At 47.0% G+C, this 14,940-nt stretch overlaps 1 protein-coding gene across 1 annotated transcript in view; it reads left to right on the top strand.

The window, feature by feature from the left end:
* Window positions 1-14,940, top strand: part of COMTD1 (catechol-O-methyltransferase domain containing 1) — a 102,596-nt gene that overhangs the window by 22,468 nt on the left and 65,188 nt on the right. Inside the window, exon 3 of the mRNA XM_069240794.1 lies at window positions 1,151-1,256. Within this exon, the coding sequence (XP_069096895.1) occupies window positions 1,151-1,256 (106 nt within the window). The remainder of the gene's footprint in view (window positions 1-1,150; window positions 1,257-14,940) is intronic.

The raw sequence follows: 14,940 nt of genomic DNA, 5'->3' as shown, positions 1-14,940 counted from the left end.
ATTAAAAAAAATCTGTTTAGAATGCAGGCTTTTGGCGCTTCTGTGGGACTTCAGGAGTGAAGGGTTTTCTTGTGGCAGGCACGATAAAGATAACTGGCTAATTTAACCTGGTGACTTAAAAAGTTTAGAATGAAACTCGTGTTTAAACAAAACATCTTGCCTTTTATTCTACTTCCACCTTGAATGGCTTGTGCCCATCCATGCCTTTGGTTCCTGCACCATCATGTTCACACATTACCCGTTCGCCGATGCATTCCATACACGCTGGAGAGCGATAGTAAACATGTAGACCGGGGCTGTGATTCACGTACTGCACTCAACAGACAATATTCGCCAAACCTTTAATGTTAGCTTTCAACAGTGGCTTTAAAGTTCCTTTTTATTTTCTATCTGACATTTTTTATCACAGGTCAGTGAGTTTAAAATCTATGCCGGTCACATCTCATTGCACTGAAGGACGTAGCATGGTCAGTATGATTTGGGGAGTGGGGGTGAGTTTCAGATTTTCCAACAATCACACTACATATGATGTTGAAATACGTCATACTACGAGCAGGGAGCATGATAGGGGCTTACGGGGCAGGAATGCAGATTGGCAGGGGTACGAAGCGAGAGAAAACACAATTTTGTTAGTTAACCAACATTTTTCAGGACTTTCAAAACATCGTGGGAGAGAAACGTGTGTGCGTGTGTATGAAAAGATTCCTGGTGAAATCCGACAGACACCTCCCTATACCCATCTATGTACCAGAAAATACATTTATTAGGGGGGTTGACACGCCAAACACCCTCCCTGACGCAGCGCCCCTGATTGCACTCTTTCTTTTGTTCTTTGAGATGTAGCTGTGGAGACAGCTGTGATGTTGCGTAGACCAAGAAGCAGGGAAATGTTCCGGACATCCTGTGCATTTGGGCCAGGAGAGTTGAGGCAGAGTGTGCCCTGTTAGGAAACATACCCCGAGAAGCAGTGTCTGTCCTGTGGTAGACTATGCTCTAGTCCTCTCGCCTTTCATTAGTCATAAATCTCCAGATTTTCTCGTAGCTCAGTCTGACTCTGTTGCTGGACTCCCCTTTGGGCAGGGAGGGCCGTAGAAATGTGGGCACCGCCAACACGCTGCTTGACACTCCTGTCTCTTCTTGTATTGAGCAGAGCACCGCCAGATGTCCTGCTGTTCTGCACGCCGTGAGCTCCGAAGAAGCCCAATTTTTGACGAACATCGCCAAACTCGTTAAGGCCAAGGCTGTGCTGATAGCTGGTGAGGACACATATGCCTTTAAATGTCTGTTTCTAAAACATGTCGAGGTGGGCGAGCCACTAGAAGGTCGAGCAGTCTTGAACCTGAAGTCTGGTTCATTGTTGCGGTGGAACCTCTAGCCCTTAACTAGCCGGGCTTCCGTGTGGCTTCTGCCTGTCATCCTCGCTCTACCATCGTGCACAGTGGTAACAAAGCATTACAGTTTAAGGTAACAAAGACATACAAATAGATACCCAATGTAGTGCCTGGCTTGCATAAATTGAAACCAGAAACCCCGGATTATTTCCGGCTCCCCGCTTAACCACATTGGGTGATTTTAGACAAATAGTAATTTCACAAATCCTCCTTCTTCTTTATTATCACATATGACACTTACAAATACGTGTGTTCCAAATTTAAGCTGTACAAAAACCTATTGTGTTTGATTTAATAGAGTACCCTCTTTCTCTATGAGAATCAAGGCCACACACAGAGTTCACATGACAATTGTCTTGCCACCCAATTCGTTAATAAAGTATACAGAAATAATGATGAATGGAATGCTTGAATTAATCTCAGCTAATGTTAATTGCTCGGTGATGCATCCTAGTCAATCTTTAATTGCACTGTCACCAGGACTAGGATTGCATAAGTACTTCTCAGTGCAGTGCTGATGTGAAATTTTGCTAATGTGAAATTTTAAATATGTTAAAGAAGTACACTTTTTTAATTTGAAAGAGATTAAGGCCCTCATTACAAGTCTGGTCGGTCTCATGACCTCCAGACTCGCGGTGGCGGACCGACCGCCGACGGGCCGGCAGTGAAGACCGCCACATTATGAGTGTGGCGGGTGGCCTCTTCCAACTCGCCACATCCCCGCCTGTACCGCCAGGGCAGTTGGACCCGCCGGGCCGGAGATTAGCATTTCCGACCCGGCGGTCCAATGAAGACCGCCGGTGGTATTAGGAGTCGGTTTTCCACTAGGGTTTCCGTGGTGGTAGCAATGCAGTGAAAACCCTGGTGCAAAGGCTACCGGTGGCAGGAAATTTCTTTCCTTTCACTGGTAGATGAGTCCTCCACACCCCCTGCAAGCCCATTACCCCCCACTCCACTCCATACCAGAACACCCCACCCCTTTACCAAAACAGCACTCCCAGCCCCTCCTAGTAGAGCACCCCGCACACCCCTTCTAGTACAGCGCCCCCTACCAGAACAGTGCCACCATCCCCTCCTAGTACAGCACCCTCCACCCCCACCAGAACAGCGCCCCAGCACACCCTCCCCGTATACACGCACACGCACCCCCGTATGCACTCATTCACGCACCCCACATACACTCATTCACCAACACTGACATACACACAGTCACTCACAAGCATCCATTCTCGCATTCACTCACTTGCATCCATACACACACTCACTTCAATATTCATACACAGATTCTCTTCAACATTCATACACACATTCACTTAAACATTCATACACACATTCAACCATGCATACACACACCCATACACACATACATACACACACATGCTTACAAACATGCATACACACTTACATTCACACACGCAGACAACACCCACATACACACGCACAAAAAAACACCTCCCCTGTCGGACGCACAACTTACCTTATCCGGCGAGGAGGTCATCTGTCAAGGAACGGGGCTTCCACCACCTGCAGCGCCCTGCCATCAGGACACCGCCAGTACGTATTACAGGTCGTAATATGGCTGACGGGATATCTGTTACCACTGCGATGGAGTAACCCCTCCGCCGAGATCTAAATCAGGCCCTCAATCTAGGCCTCTGCCTGGTTGGTAACACAAGCAGATTTCGAACACATCTTAGTCATTTTGAAAATGTCTTCACGTGTTGTGCAGATGTTGTTCGTTAGTGCCTGGTGCATATTATGTAAAGGTCCTGCACCTTTATAGGGTCGAGCGCGCGCAAACGCTCTGGACCGTGTTGTAAACTCTCTGTGGGCTTCTAACCATGCCCATGTCACGTCCGTCATTTTCATTAGTTCGTGGGCTTCCCTTTTAACAATTGATTGACACCATTTGTGAAAGGCATGCATACGTCGTGCCTTTCCAGTGTTTAGCCCTCCTCGAGACCACGGGTAAACTACTGAAAACATACGAGGCTCCATGTTTTCAGCTGGTTTCTGGACTAATTTATCTTTTCATTTCCTGCGCAGTACGATTTCGCTGGGCAGAAGTCGAGCGTTTTGCATGACATCGACCCTGTTACATGGATAATTGCACTTTTGCTGGTTACATGGATAATTGCACTTTTGAGGCTAAGTGTCACTGCAAGCGAACTTCTGTTTTCTTTTCTGTGTCTCCTTCAAGCTCATGGTGACCATCGGTTCGCATATGTGAAACTGTTTTGCTTTTCAGTTTTAGTTTATGTGGCAAGAAAAGTCCGGTTAGGAGTTTACTACGCTAATAGCTCTAACGCGAGCAAACGCGAGACCCGTTGCATTGCAAATGCTTGTTCCTATACTAATGGCCCGCCACATTGGTTGGATGTTAACCATCTCCCTGTATCATTGGTACACAGAATCCATCTATACCTATTTGAAAAGATTGCATTATATCACTCCACACTATGTAAGTAAAGAAATGATTATCCTTAATTGGCTCGGGGAGCTTGTTGAAGATGGTTGAGTTATTCTTGATATTATTCAATAAAGAGTTGTTTGCAATTGCTCCAGAAATATGAGTACTGGTATGTTAGCCGACATATGTGTCTTTCTGTATACCCAAACTAGCAGGTTTTCTAAATGCGTCCTTGGTTGCTACTAACGTTGAGGCAAAAGGCAGTCATCTCTTTGATTTGCATATAAAATACAATCATTTCGGTCCACAAGGCCTGAATTCATGTTTGTCTGCAGTCTGAGTGGCTTTGGACTCAAATAACTTTAGCTAGGGCAATACTGTTTATTTACAGTAGGCAATCCCACCTACGTTTCTGATACATTGAAACATGAAATGTGGTATTTCTGCATAATTATTGCAAACAAAGCGCCACTCAATATTATGCTGTATACTGCCACACATAATTTATATTGTAAAACACCGCACAGGCCAGACTGCAAAATTCCTTTTTCTGGGGCCTCCTGACTGCTAGTTAAAGAAGCATTTGCAAAGCCAATAGGTCTGCCTTGGTCAGCTGGTGTGATGGTTATATAGAAAAGAAACAGTTAAGAAAAAAGAAAACAGGCACTTGCCTACACATAGTAGCCGAAGGCTTAAAATAAAAAGTAAGAAAATTAAAAATAAAAGTTTCATATAATTTTGATAGAACATTAATGCTGCTTTCCAGGAGGCGTGTGTACTTTAAAAAATACAAATTGGAAAGAAAAAACATTGGAAATGTGAAGTATTGGCCCAGCAGCCATAGCACCGAAGAGCACTTAGGCAAATGTGCAGACATTGAAGGTGGCTAACAAATTGCTTCCTGTGTGCTCTGGTCGGCAGCAGCAACTTGAGAATGACAGTTGAGCAGACCAATAGATAAAGACCCTCTATATATGTGTTTTTCATTTGTGGATTTATTTGATTGCAGGGGGCTGTCAAGACAGCTAAATTGGTCTCTGGTTCAGACCTAAATAAGAAAACAATAACTTGAGAAACTCCGCAGCACAGACTGTTTCTCAGTGCACGGCAGATAACTGTAGTGAAAATTAAAGGACTGCTGCTTCTCTGTCGAATAAGTTATGAAGATGTTGTGAAGTCTCTCCTTAGTATACACTAAAATCGAAAATGATAAACCATACAGACCTAAAAAAGAAACGCATGGTTTTAGCTTCCATTTGTTGTTAACATGAGTAGGCATTGGATCAAATGAACAAAAACAAATTACAACAGTGTTTACTGTATCTTTTTTTATTCCTAGCTTTTTAATATATTTGTTTATTATTTTGATGCATTCGAGCCACAGATGAGACAAAACATCAAGGTCACATAGAATGCACCTGCTTAACAATATCACTATATGTCAAAACAACTAATCACAGATCATGCTGCCTTGAAGTACAGTTACGGTACATTAATCGTTGTTATGTAATGGACCTGAAATCCACAGCCCCTAAATCATTTGATAGTTGTTGGCGCACCCACATTTGTAGATTATTTTTCTGCCCTGCAGCCAAAGTCCATTCCACGGATCCAGGCAGATCCACACCTTCAAGGCACTGCACAACATAGGACCGGCACACCTCAACCGATGGAGAAGTGTGGCACAGTGCTTAGAGTGGCAGACCCTGATGCAGACATCTGGCCCGCGACCAGTGTAAAATACCCACCTCGGCGGGTCTTGGACTCAATTCCCTTGGACCAGATAATTCTTGCCTCAGTGCCTAATCAGATTAATGGGTCCCACTCTGTAACTCAGGGCAATAGTTTACTTAATCTCCACAATGGCCCTCATAGCGCTTGGATGCCTGGCTTCACCCTGGGGCTGTCCAGGAGTGGGCACCTCACAGGGAAAAGCCAGGAGGGGTTCCACAGTGCCTTAAGACCCTAACGGGTGAGTAGTGTGCTATACAAGTGCAAAGTTTACAGTTTTACAACCAGCGCTTCTACTTTTACGTACCCAATAGACATCTCCGTTCCTCCCAGCTTACCCTTGCAGCCATCCCCAAGATCCAGAAAAGTGCAGCAAGAGGAAGATCCTTCTCCTACCTAGCAGCCTGGACATGGAAGACACTACCCCTCAAGCTCAGGCAGACCGCATCACTGAAGCAGTTCAGGAAGGACATCAATACCTGGCCCTTCGACTAAGCGACACACCTACTTTCAGCACCTTGAGACCCTCTTGGTGATTAGCTGCACTTTACAAATCCATCATTGATTGATGTGTGGGGGGAGGATCAGGTGATCTCTAGCTTCAGGAAATGTCTTGCTTGGCTACTAGGTAGTCTATACCTGCCAGCAGTCTCTGGTGTTTGGTGTCTGGTGTTGGCTGAGCCCTCCATGATCTGTCAGAGGGCCACATAGGATCTAATACAGCAGGGGTCTGTATGAGATGTATGATTAGGTTATGTGTAGTGGTCCTATAGGCAGTGATTATGGGGCAGGTCCATATGACAAAATGAAAGAGCCCATATGGGTCCCCACACAGCAGACAGCTCACTGACATGGTCCGGCCTATTTTCAACAACCTGTAAGGGCTGTAGTGTAAATGGTGGAATTAGATACATTTTATGAGTCTGAGAATGGAAGGGATTGTCAGGATTCCAAAGGCCATTTGAGCTTTGCGCCAGTCATCACCATTTAGTTCTCCTACATTGTCAGTTCACAAGGAGCTTTGGAAGGGGTTCTGGAGCGTAGAGTATGAGGGACCTGTATAGGCAGGAAATACTCTGCCATCCTAACGGACCCATTGTCAGGTTGGCCTCGAAGGGGTAATAGTCTGGGATTCCCCCCAGGGCCTCCCTATAGGCCTCAAGGACGTACATGTAGGTATTTGAAAAAACTGAGACTTGTCCATTCTTCACCCTGAGGTGATGGGAGTACACTATGTGGTCGCCATCCCAGAGGTCGTCCAGTGCTGTGATCCCGATTAAGTCCCACCCGCGAAAACCCACCATTCAGGTATCTTGTTTTAGCCAAGATCCTGCCCACATGTGGGGTCTGTACTTCAGGCCTCTCCAACCATTTATTATGGGATAGAGCTGCCCGCCAGCATAAAAGTGGGATCCCAAAGACTTGAGTAAGAGAGCCGGAGGGTGGCCCCTGTTGAGCAGGCTTTGTAAGCCCCATTGTTCGCAAAAGGATAACTCCGGGCTCTAGGAGGAGTCTTGTCGTTCTCTGAATAGCCAGCCCCCTACAGCACCATCTGCGCTGCCCAGCAATATAAGCAAAGTTCTGGTGCACCAGAGCCACCTTCACTTAGTGAAGATGTACATTTGGCGCATGAGACCTTAAAGGCTCCCCCCCCCCCCCCAAAGAACCTTGGGGATAAAGACTGTGGATCTGTAAAAATGAGGGAGGATGTGTATATAGATGATTCTGTAGTACATAGAACAAGCATTTACAATGCAACGGGTCTCGTGTTTGCTCATATTAGAGCTGATCACGTTGTAAACTCTTAACCCGACTTTTCACCTATCGGGCAAAAGTGCATTTATGTACATAACCCGAAAAAGTGAAATCAAGTATGTAAAGCGCTCGACTTCTGCCAAGCGAGATCGCGCTCGTAAATTAGAGAAAAAGAAGTCCACGAGCCCGATGGAAAACAGCGAGCCTCGCATGTTTTCTGTACTTGGTCGCTGCACTCGAGGAGGGCTAGCCACCAGAAAGGGCATGACGTATGTTTGCCTTCGACTAATGAAAGCAAGCAGATTTTATTAGGGAAGCCCACGAACCAATAAAAAACACTGACGTGAAGTTGACAGGGCTCCGAGCCCTTTTCTAAATACAAAAGAGTCTTGCTGCGATACGCATGCACGAGCACATGCAACGCAGGCTCGACCCTAAAAAGTAGGGTAGAGTTAACAAATTGGCAACTGGGTAAGGAGATTATAAGGGGGAGAGCAAGACTGTCTTCTCTCATGAAGAGACCCACTAAAGGAATGAGTAGGCTTATATGTGTGGCAAAACTCATTTGGGGCCACTACATGCAGCCTTGTCGCGCACCGACACCGTATTCAACACAGTTATATCTGCTCTCAAAACATTGCTCGGGTCCTTGACCTGTCCCTCTGGCAAGACGTGGGGATTACCCAACTGGGGGATTTATACAATGAGGGTGTTCCGTTCTCCTTCCAGGGCCTGAGGAAACTCTACATACTTGTTCCTGGCTCCTTTCTGGCCCACAATGCCATCATGACTGAGATCAGGGGTGTATGGTTGCTGGGACAGGCCAAGCTACCCCTACATTTGGGATTGCAATGCTCCTTAATGCATGATTGGGTCGCCGAGTAATGTCGGCATTGTACTCTTCACTGCAGGAGGGACTCACTGCTCTTCTAGCACATGATAAGGCCAAATGGGATGAGATCTTAGGCACAGTTTTGACGGCCAAGCAGTGGACCATGGCCCTAGAGCGGGTGAATTTCTCGCAACACCCGCTTGAAATTTACACAATTCAGTTGTCTGCAGCAAACCTATCTTACACTTCACCACCTCAACAGAATTTTCCCAGGGGTGTCTCCGACCTAAACCCGCTGTGGACATGTCGATGCCACATTTATGTACATGGTGCGGAAGTGCCTTCCGTAGTTGCTTGTTTGGACTCAGGTGATGGAACAAGTGTTGACAGTAATTGATGTACAGTTGCCTTAAGACCCTCTCCTCTGTCTTATGGGGATCATGAGGTGCACCAAACGCAATAAACACTATCTAAACCTAGTGGACCTGTGTAGGAAAGTACCATCTTGCCTGGCATGTTACCCCCATATTTCACTGTATATATGTTGTTTTAGTTGTATGTGTCACTGGGACCCTGCCAGCCAGGGCCCCAGTGCTCATAAGTGTGCCCTGTATGTGTTACCTGTGTTATGACTAACTGTCTCACTGAGGCTCTGCTATCCAGAACCTCAGTGGTTATGCTCTCTCATTTCTTTCCAAATTGTCACTAACAGGCTAGTGACCAATATCACCAATTTACATTGGCATACTGGAACTCCCTTATAATTCCCTAGTATATGGTACTGAGGTACCCAGGGTATTGGGGTTCCAGGAGATCCCTATGGGCTGCAGCGTTTGTTTTGCCACCCATAGGGAGCTCTGACAATTCTTACACAGGCCTGCCCTTGCAGCCTGAGTGAAATAACGTCCACGTTATTTCACAGCCATTTACCACTGCACTTAAGTAACTTATAAGTCACCTATATGTCTAACCTTTACCTGGTAAAGGTTGGGTGCTAAGTTACTTAGTGTGTGGGCACGCTGGCACTAGTCAAGGTGCTCCCACATTGTTCAGGGCAAATTCCCCGGACTTTGTGAGTGCGTGGACACCATTACACGCGTGCACTATACATATGTCACAACATATGTATAGCGTCACAATGGTAACTCCGAACATGGCCATGTAACATGTCTAAGATCATGGAATTGTCACCCCAATGCCATTCTGGCATTGGGGAGACAATTCCATGATCCCCCGAGTCTCTAGCTCAGACCCGAGTACTGCCAAACTACCTTTCCCGGGGTTTCACTGAAGCTGCTGCTGCTGCCAACCCCTCAGACAGGTTTCTGCCCTCCTGGGGTCCAGCCAGGCTTGGCCCAGGAAGGCAGAACAAAGGACTTCCTCAGAGAGAGGGTGTTACACCCTCTCCCTTTGGAAAAAGGTGTCAGGGCTGGGGAGGAGTAGCCTCCCCCAGCCTCTGGAAATGCTTTGATGGGCACAGATGGTGGCCATCTCTGAATAAGCCAGTCTGCACCGGTTCAGGGATCCCCCAGCCCTGCTCTGGCGCAAAACTGGACAAAGGAAAGGGGAGTGACCACTCCCCTGACCTGCACCTCCCCTGGGAGGTGCCCAGAGCTGCTCCAGTGTGCTCCAGACCCCTGCCATCTTGGAAACAGGTGTTGCTGGCACACTGGACTGCTCTGAGTGGCCAGTGCCAGCAGGTGACGTCAGATACTCCTTCTGATAGGCTCCTTCAGGTGTTGCTAGCCTATCCTCTCTCCTAGGTAGCCAAACCTCCTTTTTCTGGCTATTTAGGGTCTCTGCTTTGGGGAATTCCTTAGATAACGAATGCAAGAGCTCATCAGAGTTCCTCTGCATCTCTCTCTTCACCTTCTGTCTAGGAATCGACTGCTGACCGCGCTGGAAGCCTGCAAAACTGCAACAAAGTAGCAAAGACGACTACTGCGACCTTGTAACGCTGATCCTGCCGCCTTCTCGACTGTTTTCCTGGTGGTGCATGCTGTGGGGGTAATCTGCCTCCTCTCTGCACTAGAAGCTCCGAAGAAATCTCCCGTGGGTCGACGGAATCTTCCCCCTGCAACCGCAGGCACCAAAGAACTGCATCACCGGTCCTCTGGGTCTCCTCTCAGCACGACGAGCAAGGTCCCTTGAACTCAGCAACTCTGTCCAAGTGACTCCCACAGTCCAGTGACTCTTCAGTCCAAGTTTGGTGGAGGTAAGTCCTTGCCTCCCCACGCTAGACTGCATTTCTGGGAACCGCGTGTTTTGCAGCTACTCCGGCTCCTGTGCACTCTTCCAGGATTTCCTTTGTGCACAGCCAAGCCTGGGTCCCCGGCACTCTAACCTGCAGTGCACGACCTCCTGAGTTGTCCTCCGGCGTCGTGGGACCCTCTTTTGTGACTTCGGGTGAGCTCCGGTTCAATCCACTTCGTAGTGCCTGTTCCAGCACTTCTCCGGGTGCTGCTTGCTTCTGAGTGGGCTCTTTGTCTTGCTGGACGCCCCCTTTGTCTCCTCACGCAATTGGCGACATCCTGGTCCCTCCTGGGCCACAGCAGCATCCAAAAACCCTAACCGCGACCTTTGCAGCTAGCAAGGCTTGTTTGCGGTCTTTCTGCACGGAAACACCTCTGCACGACTCTTCACGACGTGGGACATCCATCCTCCAAAGGGGAAGTTTCTAGCCCTTGTCGTTCTTGCAGAATCCACAGCTTCTACCATCCGGTGGCAGCTTCTTTGCACCCACAGCTGGCATTTCCTGGGCATCTGCCCACTCCCGACTTGATCGTGACTCTTGGACTTGGTCCCCTTGTTCCACAGGTACTCTTGTCAGGAAATCCATCGTTGTTGCATTGCTGGTGTTGGTCTTCTTTGCAGAATTCCCCTATCACGACTTCTGTGCTCTTTGGGGAACTTAGGTGCACTTTGCACCCACTTTTCAGGATCTTGGGGTGGGCTATTTTTCTAACCCTCACTGTTTTCTTACAGTCCCAGCGACCCTCTACAAGGTCACATAGGTTTGGGGTCCATTTGTGGTTCGCATTCCACTTCTAGAGTATATGGTTTGTGTTGCCCCTACCCCTATGTGCCCCCATTACATTCTATTGTGACTATACATTGTTTGCACTGTTTTCTATTGCTATTACTGCATATTTTGGTATTGTGTACATATATCTTGTGTATATTTGCTATCCTCATACTGAGGGTACTCACTGAGATACTTTGGCATATTGTCATAAAAATAAAGTACCTTTATTTTTAGTATATCTGTGTATTGTGTTTTCTTATGATATTGTGCATATGACACTAGTGGTACTGTAGGAGCTTCACTCGTCTCCTAGTTCAGCCTAAGCTGCTCTGCTAAGCTACCTTTTCTATCAGCCTAAGCTGCTAGACACCCCTCTACACTAATAAGGGATACCTGAGCATTGTGCAAGGTGTAAGTACCTCTTGGTACCCACCACAAGCCAGTCCAGCCTCCTACATTGGTTGTGAAGTGGTGGGATAAGTACCTGCAACTACTTACCACTTTGTCATATTGTACTTTTTATAAGAGAAAAATATACAAAACAAGTTCAGTGTATGTGCACCTAACCAAAAAGTTTTCCTTTTCTCCTCTCACTTCTTTGCTAAGTGCTGAAAAGTACCTCTAAAACTTTCAAAAAGTTCTTAAAAGTTGAAAAAGTTTTTTTCTGTCCTTTAAAAAGTTCTGAAAACTTTTTCTTCCTTTTTCTGTCCCCTAAACTCTTGTCTATCATGTCTGGTACAGGCCAAACTCTTGATCTGGCCAGCATAGCTTATGACAACCTTAGCTGGAAAGAAGCGAGGAGTCTCTGCATAGATAGAGGTTTAGGGGTAGGGAAGAATCCCTCAAGACAACTGTTAGTTAATATGCTCATTGAACAAGATAAGACCTTAGTTGGCACGTCTGGTGAGAAATTAGCTGATGGTTCCCACTCTGATTCTGGGGCACCCCCAGTGAAAGATTTAGAAAAAGAGAACCTACCCAACCTGCCCATTAGCAGGCCACCTAGCATTGCTGGTACTAATGTGAGTTCTCATCACAGTAGGAGTGTTACTTCTATTAGCCAGGTTGTTAGAGTGCCATCTGTTAGGGACAGGTCGCCCTCTGTTCATTCTCACCATTCTTCTGTGTCAAGGCATGCCCAACCCACCCACCCTGATGACAGAGTGTTAGAAAGGGAGCTCAATAGATTGAGAGTGGAATAATCCAGGCTGAAGCTCAAGAAGCAACAGCTGGATTTAGATAGGCAAGCCTTTGATTTAGAAAAAGAAAGACAGAGGTTGGGGTTAGGACCCCATAGTGGCAGCAGCAGTATTCCAAATAGTCATCCTGTAAAAGAGCATGATTCTAGGAATCTGCACAAGATAGTTCCCCCTTATAAGGAGGGGGATGACATTAACAAGTGGTTTGCTGCACTTGAGAGGGCCTGTGTTGTACAGGAGGTCCCTCAAAGGCAGTGGGCTTCTATCCTATGGCTATCTTTCAGTGGAAAGGGTAGGGATAGGCTCCTTACTGTGAAGGAAAGTGATGCCAATAATTTTGCAGTTCTTAAGAATGCACTCCTTGATGGTTATGGCTTAACCACTGATCAGTACAGGATCAAGTTCAGAGAAGCCAAAATGGAGTCTTCACAAGACTGGGTGGACTTTGTTGACCATTCAGTGAAGGCCTTGGAGGGGTGGTTACATGGCAGTAAAGTTTCTGACTATGAAAGCCTGTATAACTTAATCCTGAGAGAGCATATTCTTAATAATTGTGTGTCTGATTTGTTACACCAGTACCTGGTAGACTCGGATCTGACCTCTCCCCAAGAATTGGGAAAGAGGGCAGACAAATGGGTCAGAACAAGGGTGAACAGAAAAGTTTATACAGGGGGTGACAAGGATGGAAAGAAGAAGGATGGTAAGTCTTCTGACAAGGGTGGGGACAAATCTAAAAATGAGGCTTCATCAGGCCCACAAAAACACTCTGGTGGGGGTGGTGGGCCCAAATCCTCTTCAAATCAAAACAAAGAAAAGAAACCATGGTGCTATGTATGTAAAATATAAGTCCATTAGACAACTGATCCCAGTTGCCCAAAGAAAAGCACCAAGCCTCCTACCACTACAACCCCTGCTGCTACACCTAGTGCCCCTAGTAATAGCAGTGGTGGTGGGAGCAAACCTACTAATAGCCAATCAAAGGGAGTAGCTGGGCTCACTTTTGGTAATTTAGTTGGGGTTGGTCTTTGTTAGGGAGACCACAGAGGCTGTGCTAGTCTCTGAGGGGGGCATTGATTTGGCCACCTTGGTTGCTTGTCCCCTTAACATGGATAAGTACAAGCAACTTCCCCTAATAAATGGTGTTGAGGTTCAGGCCTACAGGGACACAGGTGCCAGTGTTACCATGGTAATAGAGAAACTGGTCCACCCTGAACAACACCTACTTGGTCACCAGTACCAAGTGACTGATGCTCATAACAACACTCTTAGCCACCCCATGGCTGTTGTGAATCTCAACTTGGGGGGGGGGGGGGGGTTACTGGCCCAAATAAAGTTGTGGTTGCCTCAGATTTACCTGTAGACTGTCTACTAGGGAACGATTTAGAGACATCAGCTTGGGCAGAAGTGGAGTTGGAGGCTCATGCAGCAATGCTGGGCATTCCAGTGCATATTTTTGCTCTAACCAGGGCTCTGGCCAAAAAGCAAAAAGGACAGGGTGACTTGGATCCTGGAAGAATGGACCAAGTGCTCCCTAAAGCTAGGGTTAGTAAAGGTAAAACACTACCTACTATCCCTCCCTCTACAGTGGATTCAACTTCTGAGGAAGAAGAATGTCCACCGTGTGCAGAACCTACACCAGAGGAGCTGGAAGCAGACACTGCAGAGCTTTTGGGTGAAGGGGGGCCTGCCAGGGAGGAGCTGAGTGTGGCACAGCATACCTGCCCCACACTAGAGGGTCTAAGGCAGCAAGCTGTCAAACAAGCAAATGGGGATGTCAGTGACTCTCACAGAGTTTACTGGGAGGACAACCTTTTGTACACTGAAGCAAGGGATCCAAAACCTGGAGCTGCCAGGAGATTAGTGATTCCTCAGCCATACAGAAAGTTCCTCCTAACTCTAGCCCACGACATTCCCTTAGCTGGACATTTGGGGCAAATGAAAACTTGGGACAGGCTTGTCCCCTTGTTTCATTGGCCTACAATGTGAGAGGACACAAAGGAATTTTGTAAGTCCTGTGAAACCTGTCAAGCCAGTGGCAAGACAGGTGGCACTCCAAAGGCACCCCTTATTCCACTACCTGTGGTTGGGGTTCTCTTTGAAAGGGTAGGGGTTGACATAGTTGGCCCCCTTGACCCTCCTACTGCTTCAGGCAATAGGTTTATCTTGGTGGTAGTGGACCATGCCACCAGATATCCTGAAGCAATTCCTCTAAGGACCACTACAGCTCCTGCAGTGGCAAAGGCCCTCCTGGGAATCTTTTCCAGGGTGGGCTTCCCAAAAGAGGTGGTATCAGACAGGGGAAGCAATTTCATGTCTGCTTACTTAAAGGCCATGTGGAAGGAATGTGGTGTGACATACAAGTTCACCACACCCTATCATCCACAAACAAATGGACTGGTTGAGAGGTTTAATAAAACTCTCAAAGGAATGATAATGGGACTCCCTGAAAAACTCCGCAGGAGATGGGATGTCCTGTTACCTTGCCTCTTTTTTGCTTACAGGGAGGTACCCCAGAAAGGAGTGGGCTTTAGCCCCTTTGAACTCCTATTTGGACACCCTGTGAGAGGTCCTCTAACACTTGTGAAGGAGGGTTGGGA

The sequence above is a fragment of the Pleurodeles waltl genome, chromosome 6 (genome assembly GCF_031143425.1).
Source record: "Pleurodeles waltl isolate 20211129_DDA chromosome 6, aPleWal1.hap1.20221129, whole genome shotgun sequence".
Classification (NCBI taxonomy): Eukaryota; Metazoa; Chordata; class Amphibia; order Caudata; family Salamandridae; genus Pleurodeles; species Pleurodeles waltl.
The sequence above is the reverse complement of the archived record's forward strand: the minus strand, read 5'-3'. Positions and strand labels throughout refer to the sequence as shown.